General features: G+C 38.1%; 2 protein-coding genes across 2 annotated transcripts in view; one reads left to right on the top strand and one right to left on the bottom strand.

Moving 5' to 3' along the window:
- LOC125029752 (formimidoyltransferase-cyclodeaminase-like) overlaps positions 1–3,371 on the top strand; it is an 8,019-nt gene extending 4,648 nt beyond the window's left edge. The window contains exons 7-10 of the mRNA XM_047619883.1: positions 213–354; positions 505–666; positions 872–1,054; positions 1,846–3,371. Coding sequence (XP_047475839.1) covers positions 213–354; positions 505–666; positions 872–1,054; positions 1,846–2,028 — 670 coding nt within the window. The 3' untranslated portion in view covers positions 2,029–3,371. The remainder of the gene's footprint in view (positions 1–212; positions 355–504; positions 667–871; positions 1,055–1,845) is intronic.
- Positions 3,372–4,757: 1,386 nt separating this feature from the next.
- The window catches only part of LOC125029751 (Na(+)/H(+) exchanger protein 2-like), a 174,502-nt gene continuing 166,759 nt past the window's right edge, over positions 4,758–12,500 (bottom strand). Inside the window, 8 exon segments of the mRNA XM_047619882.1 lie at positions 4,758–6,476; positions 7,049–7,081; positions 7,083–7,186; positions 8,194–8,352; positions 8,804–8,863; positions 9,121–9,201; positions 9,833–9,910; positions 10,756–10,846. Of these exon segments, the coding sequence (XP_047475838.1) occupies positions 6,336–6,476; positions 7,049–7,081; positions 7,083–7,186; positions 8,194–8,352; positions 8,804–8,863; positions 9,121–9,201; positions 9,833–9,910; positions 10,756–10,846 (747 nt within the window). The 3' untranslated portion in view covers positions 4,758–6,335.

Raw genomic sequence — 12,500 nt, 5'->3', positions numbered from 1 at the left:
AAATTATATATGTTTTGTTTGAACATTCTGTCTACTAACGAGTCTCGTTCACTCTTAATTCATCCTCCGTATTTTTCGCAACTCGTAACTAAAAGCTCCCTTGCCATTATCATATCAAGTGGATTATTCTTTCATTATACATCACCAGCACTTTTTCTGCCACCAAGGAAAATGGATTTCATTTCACGAGAGCTTTCCTTCTTCCACTTCAGGGAGAGGATAATTGAGTACTGCCTCGAGAATCAAAACTCGAATGCTCTGGCCAACAACACAGTGTCTCAGTTCATCAGAAGTGTGGCAGCGCGCACGCCTGCACCAGGAGGCGGCTCCGTGGCCGCTACAGTCGCTGCCTTGGTAAGTGTGAAACTCTAGCAAGACTACTTATGTTCTGTCGACTTTCGCCTACCCGTTTCATTTGAATGGTGAAATTAAACAAAGTATATCAATAACCATTCGAAAAAGAAGAAAAAAAAAAACCAGAATATTATTTCTTCTCCAATCCAGGGTTCAGCACTAGGCGCCATGGTGGGCCAGATGACGTACGGCAAGCGGCAGTGGGAGGCCCTGGACAGCACCATGAGGCGCCTCCTCCCGCCCCTCCACAACACGGCCGTCGACCTCATACCCGCCATCGACGCCGATACCGCCGCCTTCAACGACTATATGGTAAATCGTAATTGTATTATTAATATGGATTATCGCTAAATTGTATGCAGTTATGTTCAAGCTACCTCAATTACTTTGAGACAAATGAGAGAAGCCCAAAGTAACATAAAAAAGTGACAGACATTACAAGAAATATAAAAAAAAATCATGCAACAAACGCTCCTCATAGTAACGCACCTCCTTCCACCCTCCACCGTACACCCAGGCCGCCCTTAAGTTGCCGCAGAAGACGGAGGCGGAGAAGGTGAAGCGGGAGGCGGCGGTGAAGGCGGCGACGGAGGCGACCATCCGCGTGCCACTCTCCCTCATGAGCGCGATCAACGGCACTTGGGACGCCCTTGCGGAGATGGCGGGGGTCGGAAACATCAACTGCAGATCCGACCTTCAGGTAAAACGTTGTCTTTCTCTGTCTTGACTACTGGCGGGTGTGTTCGTGAACAGTGGTGGTTTACCTCAATATTTAGTATACCCTAATTCTGTTAACTCAATTGTATTAATTTTACGAAAGAATACAGGGTAACATCTTGAGGATGTTACCCTGTCCGTACTGTATGTTTCACTTCATATTTCACAGAATGACCAACATACTTTAAACGTGTTGTAGTTAATATGTTTAAATATCGCGAAAGCTAATTTAGTTTCCCCAGTTATAGACAATATATATTCAGGGTTAATGTTGCCGAAAGTGACGCACAGATAGAGGGAAATGGACACTGTTATCTTATAAAAAGTAGATATAAACAACGCAGGTACAGCTGCTGCAGTCTCCTATTTACCGTGAAATGATAAAAATATCTGCAACATACCACCGCTCGGAGACTAAGTCCACAACCCCTTCATACAACCAAAGTTCTTAATGTCAGTTTTCTATAGGTTGGCACGTAGTGCTTATAAAGAGGGGTACAGGGGTTGCCCCCCTCCGTCCAGGGAATACATAGAAGGTAGGAAAGGTCTGATTTGGATTTTGGGTTGGCATGGTACCCTGGTTTTTGGACTTCGTCTCTGGAGGGTGCGTAACAAATACCAAGTTCAAAAATTGAATAGATACTTTTTTTTCTTTTAAGTAAAACAGGACTTTAATACTTCAACTAACGCTTATTCCTCATCAAACACATACAAAGGGACCTGTTCCAAAGCGACCCATCGAGTCTCATCCTACCCTCCGCCCTTCTCCCACAGGTGGGTGCTCGGTGCCTAGAAGCTGGATCCTGGGGCGCCTATTATAACGTGCTCATCAACCTGGACAATATCACAGACCCAGCCACCAAATCCAGCTACATGGCCGAAGCGGACACCCTCCTACAACGAGCCAAGCAAGGGTGCAGTGCCGTGCTTCTGGCGGTGGAGAGGAGGCAGACGTAAACAATGGGGAAGGGAGAATATCTCTAAAGGTTGAGGAGGATTTGAGGCATTTTAGCTCAAATTTCATCATTTACTCTATTCAATTTGGAGGACGTAAAATTATATATGAACTATTCCTGAAAGATTCTTCCGTAAATGAAATTAATTACTAACTTAAGTCGATGTATGAATTATGCTTTGTACGTGAGCTAATCTTAATATTACAGATTGTTATCAATGTTGCTCTCAAATCCGTACCACGAAATCACGTTGCTCAATAATCTGTTGCTCAATGACAGGCATGGGAAATATATAGCCCTACAATGAGAAATAAATGTTGAATTCTGGTGGTAATAATCTGTTATTTTCTTTCTGTACGTGTTAAAATATATAATGTGGATAACCCTAATTTAATGAAATCAAAGTTGATTGCATCCCTCAAACATCATAACAGTCTAATCCTTAGCGATAAATATAAAACTAACAAGTTTTCATTCCTGACACTTTTAAGGTTCGTGTACAAATAACCATTCTTAAGCTTCAAATTTAGTCAGCTACTCAGTGTGTACCCTTCTCACACGGAAATATACATATCTATCTAATCATCTTTACCGATTTAATGATCTATTTACCTAACTATCTAATTATCTATTTACCTAATTATCTAATTATCTATTTACCTATGTAATCATATATTTCCCTATCTAATTATCTATTTCCCTAATTATGTAATCACCTTTTCACCTAACTATTTACCTATCTATTTCCCTATCTAATCATCTGTTTATCTATCAAATTATCCCTACATCTATTTAATTGTCTGTTAAACTCTCGACCTACCTGTCTCTATTTATCTATAAGTATATACATATAGTATATAAAATAGCTGTATCTAAATTAGTTCCGTTTTGATGAAGCTAGCCCTCTTAAGCTTCACTGATTATCTGCTTCCTCTTCCTTACTATCTTTTCATCACGTATTTCTCCATGGATGCTCCCTTAGTTCAAGGTTTCTGTGGGAGCTTCTTTCTCTTATGTCTCTGCGAACTCCGAGAATTCTTCTAACCTACTTCGTCACTTTCGTTTCTCGTGCCAGGACTGCCTCGAGCTCTGTAGTTCCTTTGTTTGATTCACTGGTCTTGTATTTTGTTGTTTCTTTTGGCAATACATGTAAAATATCTCAAATGCAAATATCCATCTTTAAATGAGAAATGTTTGTCGTAAATGACTGAAGAAATCACTTGGCATTATATTCATAAGTGAAAACTGAAATGATATCGTATGGTATGTGGCATGACTGATATTCATTTAATGCTGGATATAAACACAAACATGAAAATAATCTATCAAAGAGTCTGGAATCAACGAAGATTTTTATTCCCAAGAAAACCTTATTAGATCACTGGGCTTATAGGAAAATATTCCCTTTCTCATGCAATTTCTCTCTCTCTCAGGAGGACTTTGTCGTTAAACCAACCGTATTGGCAACGTCTTTGCCATTTTTTCATTATTCCAAAAATCATATACGTTTGGAGACGGAAACAACATCTAAATGGTTTATTATTATTTATTCTCTATGTACAGTAATATAAAAATAGACTCCCAGAACGAGGTGTGGCAACAGTATCACATGCAGGTCGTGAGGAGGACGCAAGTTGACATGACCCAAGCTGCCCCAAACTGACCCAGGGCTCCTCCCGTGAGGCTAAGGGTCAGCCATCTCTAGGTTGGAGAACGAGAAGAGGGGCGAAAGGGGTGAAGGGAAGCCAAAGGGTAACAGGGTAATTCTGATGGTTTCCATTGAGATGAAATCGGTATTCATGAATGGAAAAAAAAATATCAAGTTTACACGGGAGGAGCTGAGCGGTCCTTGTGTTTGTCTTCGCTTCTGGTCACCGTTTAACTTGGTTACTGCATCAGTTGTGCTTCGACATACGTATGATACCAGACAGAGTAATTCGCTAGGCAAACATGGGTGACTTCTGCCATTACTAACAGACTTGGTTGAAGTTCATATGTACATTGAATATATTGCTGATAATCGTTAATAACAACTATTCCAGCTGGAAGATATGCACCATTTGCAATAGTAATGTGTATATATATACATATATTCAAATATATATATATATATATATATATATATATATATATACATACACATAAGTATATATATACACTCACATAAGTATATATATACACACACATGTGTATACTTATATATATATATATATATATATATATATATATATATATATATATATATTCATATGCATATACATATACTGGTATATATCTATGCACATATATGCATATACTGGTATATATACATGCATATACGTAGATATATGTATGCACATTCAGAAATTGAATAAAACCTAATAATATTGCAGATATAATTGTCACACTAAGATACAGGTTTGGAATATATTTAAATTATGAAATGTTTATCTTGATCAATATACTCGGCAGAAAAAATAACGTCTATTATATATACTTGCACTCAAAAGATAACTTGGCAATAAATTAAAAAAAACATTCACGGAATTCATCGAGTTGAGATGCCATTTATATAAAAAAAAGTCTGAGTTAGTTTATGTATCTACATACACGCATACTGATGTGTGTATATGTATGTATGTATATATGTATATATATATATAATGTAAATATATAAAGAATATATATATGTATATATATGTGTATGTATGTATGTATGTATGTATGTGTGTGTATATATATATATATATATATATATATATATATATATATATATATATATATATATATGCATACACACATTTATATTTTCCTTTTTCTTTTATTCACACACACACACACACAAAACTGACAATAATTATTTAAAAGTAAATACAAGAACAAAATGTTTCCTTCAAATATATTATGAACAAAGGAAACATTTTCAAGGTAAATGATTAGCCTGTTATCTGCTTAATGGTTTTTTACAGTTTGTGTCACTGCAGATTCAACACTGACGAAAATCATGAAAGTGAACCACAGGCTGTTCTAAAATAGTTCACATTGTGCGAATTCTGTTTTCATTATATAATATGTACAATCCATATAATAGTGTCTTGAATAAGTACATATATTCAAAGCTAGCTTCAACGATGAGGTCTGAACTGCTATGCAGGCCCCTGGCATATAAATTATATTGCAAACATCAATAGTAAATTATGATACGTTAAAACGGCGTTAAGAGTACAGTACCAGCGGTTATCAACACTTCTAAAGTAAAAATAAGGTTCTGGAGTGGGTTTAATATAATAGGTTTCCCTAAAAATAACATTAGTGGCGTTGTTTTTAATCGGCGTGTTCAGTAAATCTAAACATGACAGTTGATAATAACATAACGCATATAAACTGATCCAACCTTTGCAATTACACAGAAAGTTATAGCCAATGGACCCATTTTTCTAAAACTCGTATTTTGGACAGTGAGAGATGGACGTCTCGATTTTGTATATTCACTGTATGCTATTTATAATTAGATTCTGTTACCATACATATAATGCTCTCACTATAAATGTAAAAGGGTTTTAGTAATTTTGGACGGAAGGAAATTTCATTTTTCCTTTGGAATGGGCTGCACACAGTATAGTTCTACGGATGGTAGAAAGTCTTCAGAGTAAAAACTATAAGATAATTTTCTTATGTGAATGTTCATTAAACTTCGGATCCACGGAAGTGCTGAAAATAATGCTCATATATATACGATCAGAACTGTATCACATGTATCACAGTTCTGTATCACATGACAGAAGCTGCATTTATTCTTGTTGTAAGTTAAACATTAAAATAAGTAATAACTATCATAGTATAGTTTCTTATTCCTAACACTTCACATCAACACAATTCACATGACAAAATCACCCGACCAGATATAACATATTTGTATATATATAAACAATAAGAACTTCTTATACAATAAGAACTTTATAAACTCTTCCTATAAAATAATCTCATCTTACTAACAATGAGAAATCACATCATTTCATAAACCTTAAAAAAAGTCTGGCGGGGGAAAAATGGCACACAGATAATCCATCGAATGCATTTTTCACTCACACTTTCACGCTTGAATATGGATTTCAGCGTCATGAGAATCCCCTGATCCATGACGCCAACAGCTGAGCGATCACAGGCAGTTATCTCCGTTTCCTTTTTCAGCACCACGACTCTCTAGCATTACAAGAGCACTCGTACAGTAATAATAATAATACCACCAGTTAACATTGATCTACAATTATAATGGTTACTACAGCTAAAATAGATTTTTATAATGTAAAGCACTAGAGGTCCTCGCGGCTACATCTTGGTGTCCTGAGTGCCACCGTCGGGGTCCATCTCGATGACGTGGTCCCGCCTCGCGTCCTCCTCGGTGATGGTCGTGTTCAGGAGGGAGTTGTCGCCCGTTGACGAACGACGACGCACTGCCTGTGGGACGTCCTGCTGTAGGGGAGGGGGTGAGTCAATAGTCATTATTTGGGTTATTGGAGGACGCATGATAGTAACATTTTTCATCACAAGTGAGGTTGGAGAGGTTGAGGTATGTCTAAGACGTGTATGAACAGTGTATCAAAAGTTAATAAATATTTAAGAGTGCGTTTTTAACTCTGAAAATAACAAATAATTCGAACAAATAATTAATTATGGAAATCAAACTGAATTTTAAATTATCAGATCGCGAATACCTTTGTTGAAATGCTATTTTTTCAAGCGTCGTTTATGCACCATCGCTATGCAGTTTCAATCTTCTCGTACTTTATTATTCAAATGTATATTAAATGTAACCTGTCCACATAATATCGTCAGGGAGGAAAATCATATCTTGATTTACAACATTAAGCAACTACTCGAAACATTTTTTTATATCCATAACATCAAATACAAACCATCTCATCCATAATCCAACGACATCCTTCATTTTAGTGAATGATTGACCCTATGACCAAAAGAGAAAAAAATACCACCCAAATCTTACTCCCAATCTCCCTAACGATCTCCCAGTCAAGTCTTACCGGCTGGTGAGTCGGGGTGGCCAAGGGGGAGGGGAGTGTCCTTGACGGAACCGCGGCGTGACCCCAGGGAAGTGCTGCTGCTTCGTCTGCCAAAGATGTCCCGGATGTTGGGGCGGTGGTCCTTGATTCCGATTCCACCTGCGGGGGGAATGGGGGGGAGGGGTTATGTTGCGCTCGTAGTTTGTAACCACGAAAAATACAGTGCAGAGGCTGAATTGATTGATGTTTCAAAATGATCGGATTTGTGTATGAGCTGGTATTGATTTGCACGCACACGGACACGCACGTGCGAAACACACACACATACACACACACACACACACACACACACACACACACACACACACACACACACACACACACACACACGCACACACACACACAAACTGTGAAAGTACAATGGCTACGACTCCTCATTAAGGAAGAGTAAGACACAGTAAAGGGAACACACGAGACGTTGTCTTGGGCAAGAACTGAGCGCGGCGTCTCGTGTCCAACCAGCCAGCCCTGGATGGCCAGAGGCTGCTGGTGGTCACGATGACTTCTGGGAGCGAATTGAAGGCTCAGACGAGGTCAGACATAATCGTCATCGAAGTCCTCGCTGGTGTGATGGTTCTAAATTGACTTAGATAAACGTGGCAAACAGTCACGTGGTCTATTGGTCTCATGGCTTAAAAAAATCGTGTTAATGTACATGATACACATACACACAGACACACACGCACACACACATATGTCTATACATACATGTGTGCGTATATATATATATGTGTGTGTGTGTGTGTGTGTGTGTGTGTGTGTGTGTGTGTGTGTGTGTGTGTGTGTGTGTGTGTGTGTGTGTGTGTGTGTGTATGTGTGTGTGTGTGTGTGTGTGTGTGTGTGTGTGTGTGTGTGTGTGTGTGTGTGTGTGTGTGTGTGTGTGTGTGTGTGTGTGTGTGTGTAAATATACATATACATATATATACACATATACATACATAGATACATACATATATATATATACATATACATATACATATACATATACACATACACATACACACATCTACGTCATAATATTTTCCCGTGCGTTCCTGGGTATTGTTCGCGGTTGCTTAGAATACAATCTTGTAAAAGAATGAAAGGAAAAAACTAGCACAACGTACCAAGGAAGGTGTTGGAAGGCGAGTAGTATCCGACATACTCCTTGTTGGAGGCCCATGCGGGGAACTCGGACTGGCGCAGAGGCTTGTCACACATCACCTCGTCTTCTGGTCGCTTCCACGGCAGCAGAACCTCGGCCATGGCTGGTGTGCTGCTGTCCTCTGTGCGAAGGAAATGGCGTTGAGAAAAGTGCTTAATGTGGAATTGGGGATTTCCGCTCGTCCGTTACGGTATTAGAAATCTTTATACTTCGAAGATTTCTTATTGTGTACCAAAATAAATATGTATATAATATTTTGGTTTCTCTGCTGTAATGACATATCTCATTTGAAGTTAGAGTCATGGTAAGTACGCGCTCAATAATGACTCGGCTGTTTCCTAACATTATGAACTTAACTGTAAATGTTATTACCAAGACTTATCAATACTAATTTCTGGAAAAAAAATAATATTTACTATTTAGATTTTAATTTTTAGAACTGGATAGTCTTACCGAGGTTTAAAATAACCATGCGTCATGACACTAGGGCACAATACACGGTACGTAAGGTCGGTAAAGTTTAATGTAATCGATAACGTCTAGTTAAACAGAAACAAAAATAAATTATTTACCTTCTTCTGGCTTGAGGCTAACAGTTCGCTGAAGTTTCCTGGCGCTTGTTGGTGCGTCCTCTGTTGACGGAAAATGTCGGTTATTTGTGTTCACGTAAATGAGTTAGTAACCGACGCTTTACCGTTTAATTTTCTAACCTTGTAATTTTTGATCCAGGCAATGCACAATGCACCAGATAAGAAAAAGTGTAAAAAAAAAAAAATCTTCCGAAGACCTGAACACCACCAAAATTAAATCAATAAATGCATAACTCTTCAAAAACGAATCAATTTGTCTATAAACAAACGTCTTTCAATTACAAAAAGGCCGAGCTCACCATCCGTGTACCGCTTCCAAGGGAGGGCGGTTTCGGCGACGGTCGGGCCACTTGTTGACACGCGCTTCGTGGGACTCGGTTCTGTCGCGAGAAATAAAAAAAAAACACGAGTTAGAGAGAATTAAAGTTTAAGTGTACAGTTAATGAAAGTTAAAGTTAAAATATACAGTTAAAAGAAAGATGCCTTTGCTTCGAATTGCTTTATAGTTCAGGTATATAGTTCTGGCACATCAGCAATTTAATTGAGGCTGAAACAAAAACATGAATATGATATTAAATGGATAAAAAACTCGGGCGACAATGACAGCGACGGTGGTATTTCTCATGTTTGCTATTAAACTCATGTGCATTGGGAAAGGGGATCAACATTTAATTTATATTTATAATCACAAAATAGCTGATAACTAACTACTTATAAATTAATATTCAGTGAGAACTATCATAAACAAAACATAGATAATTTGAAAGATGTATTTTATTTTCATTTTTTTTTGCAGGATTCCCTTGACTTTTGCCGAGCTACAGTCAACAAGAAGTGACCATTATATCTAATTAAATCACAAACAATATAGATACATACATGTGTGCCATGTAAAAATAAACAAAAACCAAACAGGCAGTTAAGTGATCAACAAATATAATGCCATTCTATATACACACTACGTTCGAGGTGGAAGATGCATGTACAGTGATCGAGGAGAAAAGAGGTTACCTTGTTTGTTGCCGAAACAGCCATCCGTCTCAGTGTCCTCATACGCAGGGTTGTCTCGGAGAACCTCGCCTATGTAGTCTGACAAGGCAATACATCTCCATTTAGCTATACAATCATGCAAGCACACTCAAACTTGGACACAATGGTAACACGCGATGCTAATGATACAAACAAACAAACAACAATAACAACAACACAAGAAACATATGTTGAAAATTATGTGCTCTAAATTCTCTACTTTTTTCATACAGGGCCGGTTTGGAACTAAGAACAGCTGTAGAAGATTGAATTGGTCGATAAAACAGAATAAAAAAAATGTGTGTCTATAAATATATATATATATATATATATATATATATATATATATATATATAAACAACTGGACAAGGGCAGTAACAACAGACGTAACAACTGTCTCATAATGTTAATTACCAACAACTAAAAAAAACTAATGGCGTGGAATGTCCATTAAGGCTTAATGAAACAATGACCCGCCTTTCGATTCGCTTCTGTCCATATCCGACCCTGAGTTCATAGGAGTGTTGTATGACCTTTTGGAGGGTTAGATGATGCAGCATGAATGAGTTTTCCTTCTTTTACAATGGGATTCTAAGTGCATGATAGGTGCAATAGGCGACGGAGGAAAGATATGGAATAATAATGATTTCCTAACGACATCCCGTTAGATATCAAACCATTTCTTTAGTCTGGCCTAAAGAAAGAAAATCATTCCGTCAAACTGACAACTACAGCTAAGCTCGTGGTTTCTCATAAACGCAAACACATATGAATAAAGGAAAGAAAGAAAAATAAAGAAACAAATTTGCCTACAGACATGCTCAAACTGCCAGTCAACTGAATCATAAAACCAAAATATTAAGGGAAATACATCAAAAGGAAATCAATACTTCAGACCGTCTTACCATTTTTCAGTTTGATGGCGGATCCGTTCTGTTGGTAAGCGGCCCGCGTTTCCTCTACCGTTTTGGGGGTCTTTACCACGCCGTTCTGCTGCTGTTAGAAAAAAAATGAAATGGTTCTTCGTTAATATCTTATGTCCAGCTTTATTCGTGTTTTGATTCCTTCCTTATAATTCACGCATGTATTTCGTATGACCAGGAGTATGATTGGACACATCATTCTGCCTGGATACATACATTTCCTCCTCTGTTGCTTTTAAGGTTAGAGATTTTAGATTTAGAAGATATTTATTTATTCCTTTTACAGCCGATATTTACAGAAAAATGATTTACTTGAGGTAGTGAAAAGAGAAACCGTGAAAGGGCAATAGTACCAGTGCAGTAATTTGAACAAATTATGAATCAAAGAATAAGATAGAACAAACGATTAATTTGAAATAATATAAGTAAAAAGAAAAACATAGGAATAATCTGCCACCACGTTAGTTTATCACAACACTACTTAACTATGTCTATAGAGAACAAAAAACAACACAAAACGAAGCACATTTAACTAATCATCCAGCTGACGATTCCTGCAACAGAGTTATAACACTGGGTTATAATGCCACCGGTAACCTGTATAGAATACCCCACCATCGATTCTACAAGCATGCAGGGTAATGTTAGCCATCTCTTGACACATAAATACATATTCTTTCATGCTCATCATTAATTCTATCAAGTTTCTACATCACGCTCAAATTTCAACTACACAGCATCATGCCTCAACGTCTTCCGAAAACAAAAGACCAACTCATGCTGGTAATTATGTATCACATAAAAAATACAAAGTTATATTTCCTTTTCCTTGTGTTCTGTAATCGGTTAATGTATGCCGCCATTAAAATATTTCATAACCTGTTCATCCCAACTAATTTCCTGTAATTTCCATCTGTAAAATGAACAACACGCTGAGGACAGAACGGTCGGAACAAAAGCAAGAAGGAAAGTCGAGGCTGATACACTCAACAGACTCATCATGCAAAACGTCAAGCCGCCAGAAATCTTTCTTGCATCTACATGTATGATGCGAGGATCTACACGGCTTCAGTTGTCATTCACGAAACCTAGTTAAAATCGCGTTCTCTATTTGTGTTTTTCTCTTACGCAAGCTTGAGACGATGGCATGGGGAGAAGGAGATGGGTATTTTTTAAATAATTCATTCAGGAGAGGATGGGAGAACAGATGGGGAGCTGGGGAGAGGAAGGGGCTTGCATTTAGTCTAGGAGGGGAGCAGATGGGGAGATGGGAAGATAGGAGAGAGGGGGAGAAGGGGAGAGGGAGGAACTGAAGTAGAGAGAGGAGCTGATTCAATAAGACTGATGTATAGAGAAAATGGAACAGGTATTGAGGACAGAAATAATGGTGAAGAAAGTAGATGAAAGAAAATATGAAATAAAGAGATAATGCATACTGATTAAGGCAATGGAAATAGAGAAACAGATGAAGTTAAAGACAGAAAGAGGTATCTGATAATGAGGAAAATTAGTTGAAGGATTCGCGATGAAATGTCAGAAAGGTATCGAAGGGTATATCGTGGAAGGAGGGGTCTACGGGTCTACGTCTTGCATGTAAACACCAACACACGTCTCATTGCATAGTTAGGAGAGAGGGGGAGGGCCAGCTCGGTGCCAGAAGACTTTGGACTGTGGCACGTCCTTAGAGACAGAGAGAGAGAGGAGGGTAGAGAGAGGCAGGTCTACGG

The sequence above is a fragment of the Penaeus chinensis genome, chromosome 10 (assembly GCF_019202785.1).
Source record: "Penaeus chinensis breed Huanghai No. 1 chromosome 10, ASM1920278v2, whole genome shotgun sequence".
NCBI lineage: Eukaryota > Metazoa > Arthropoda > Malacostraca > Decapoda > Penaeidae > Penaeus > Penaeus chinensis.
The sequence above is the reverse complement of the archived record's forward strand: the minus strand, read 5'-3'. Positions and strand labels throughout refer to the sequence as shown.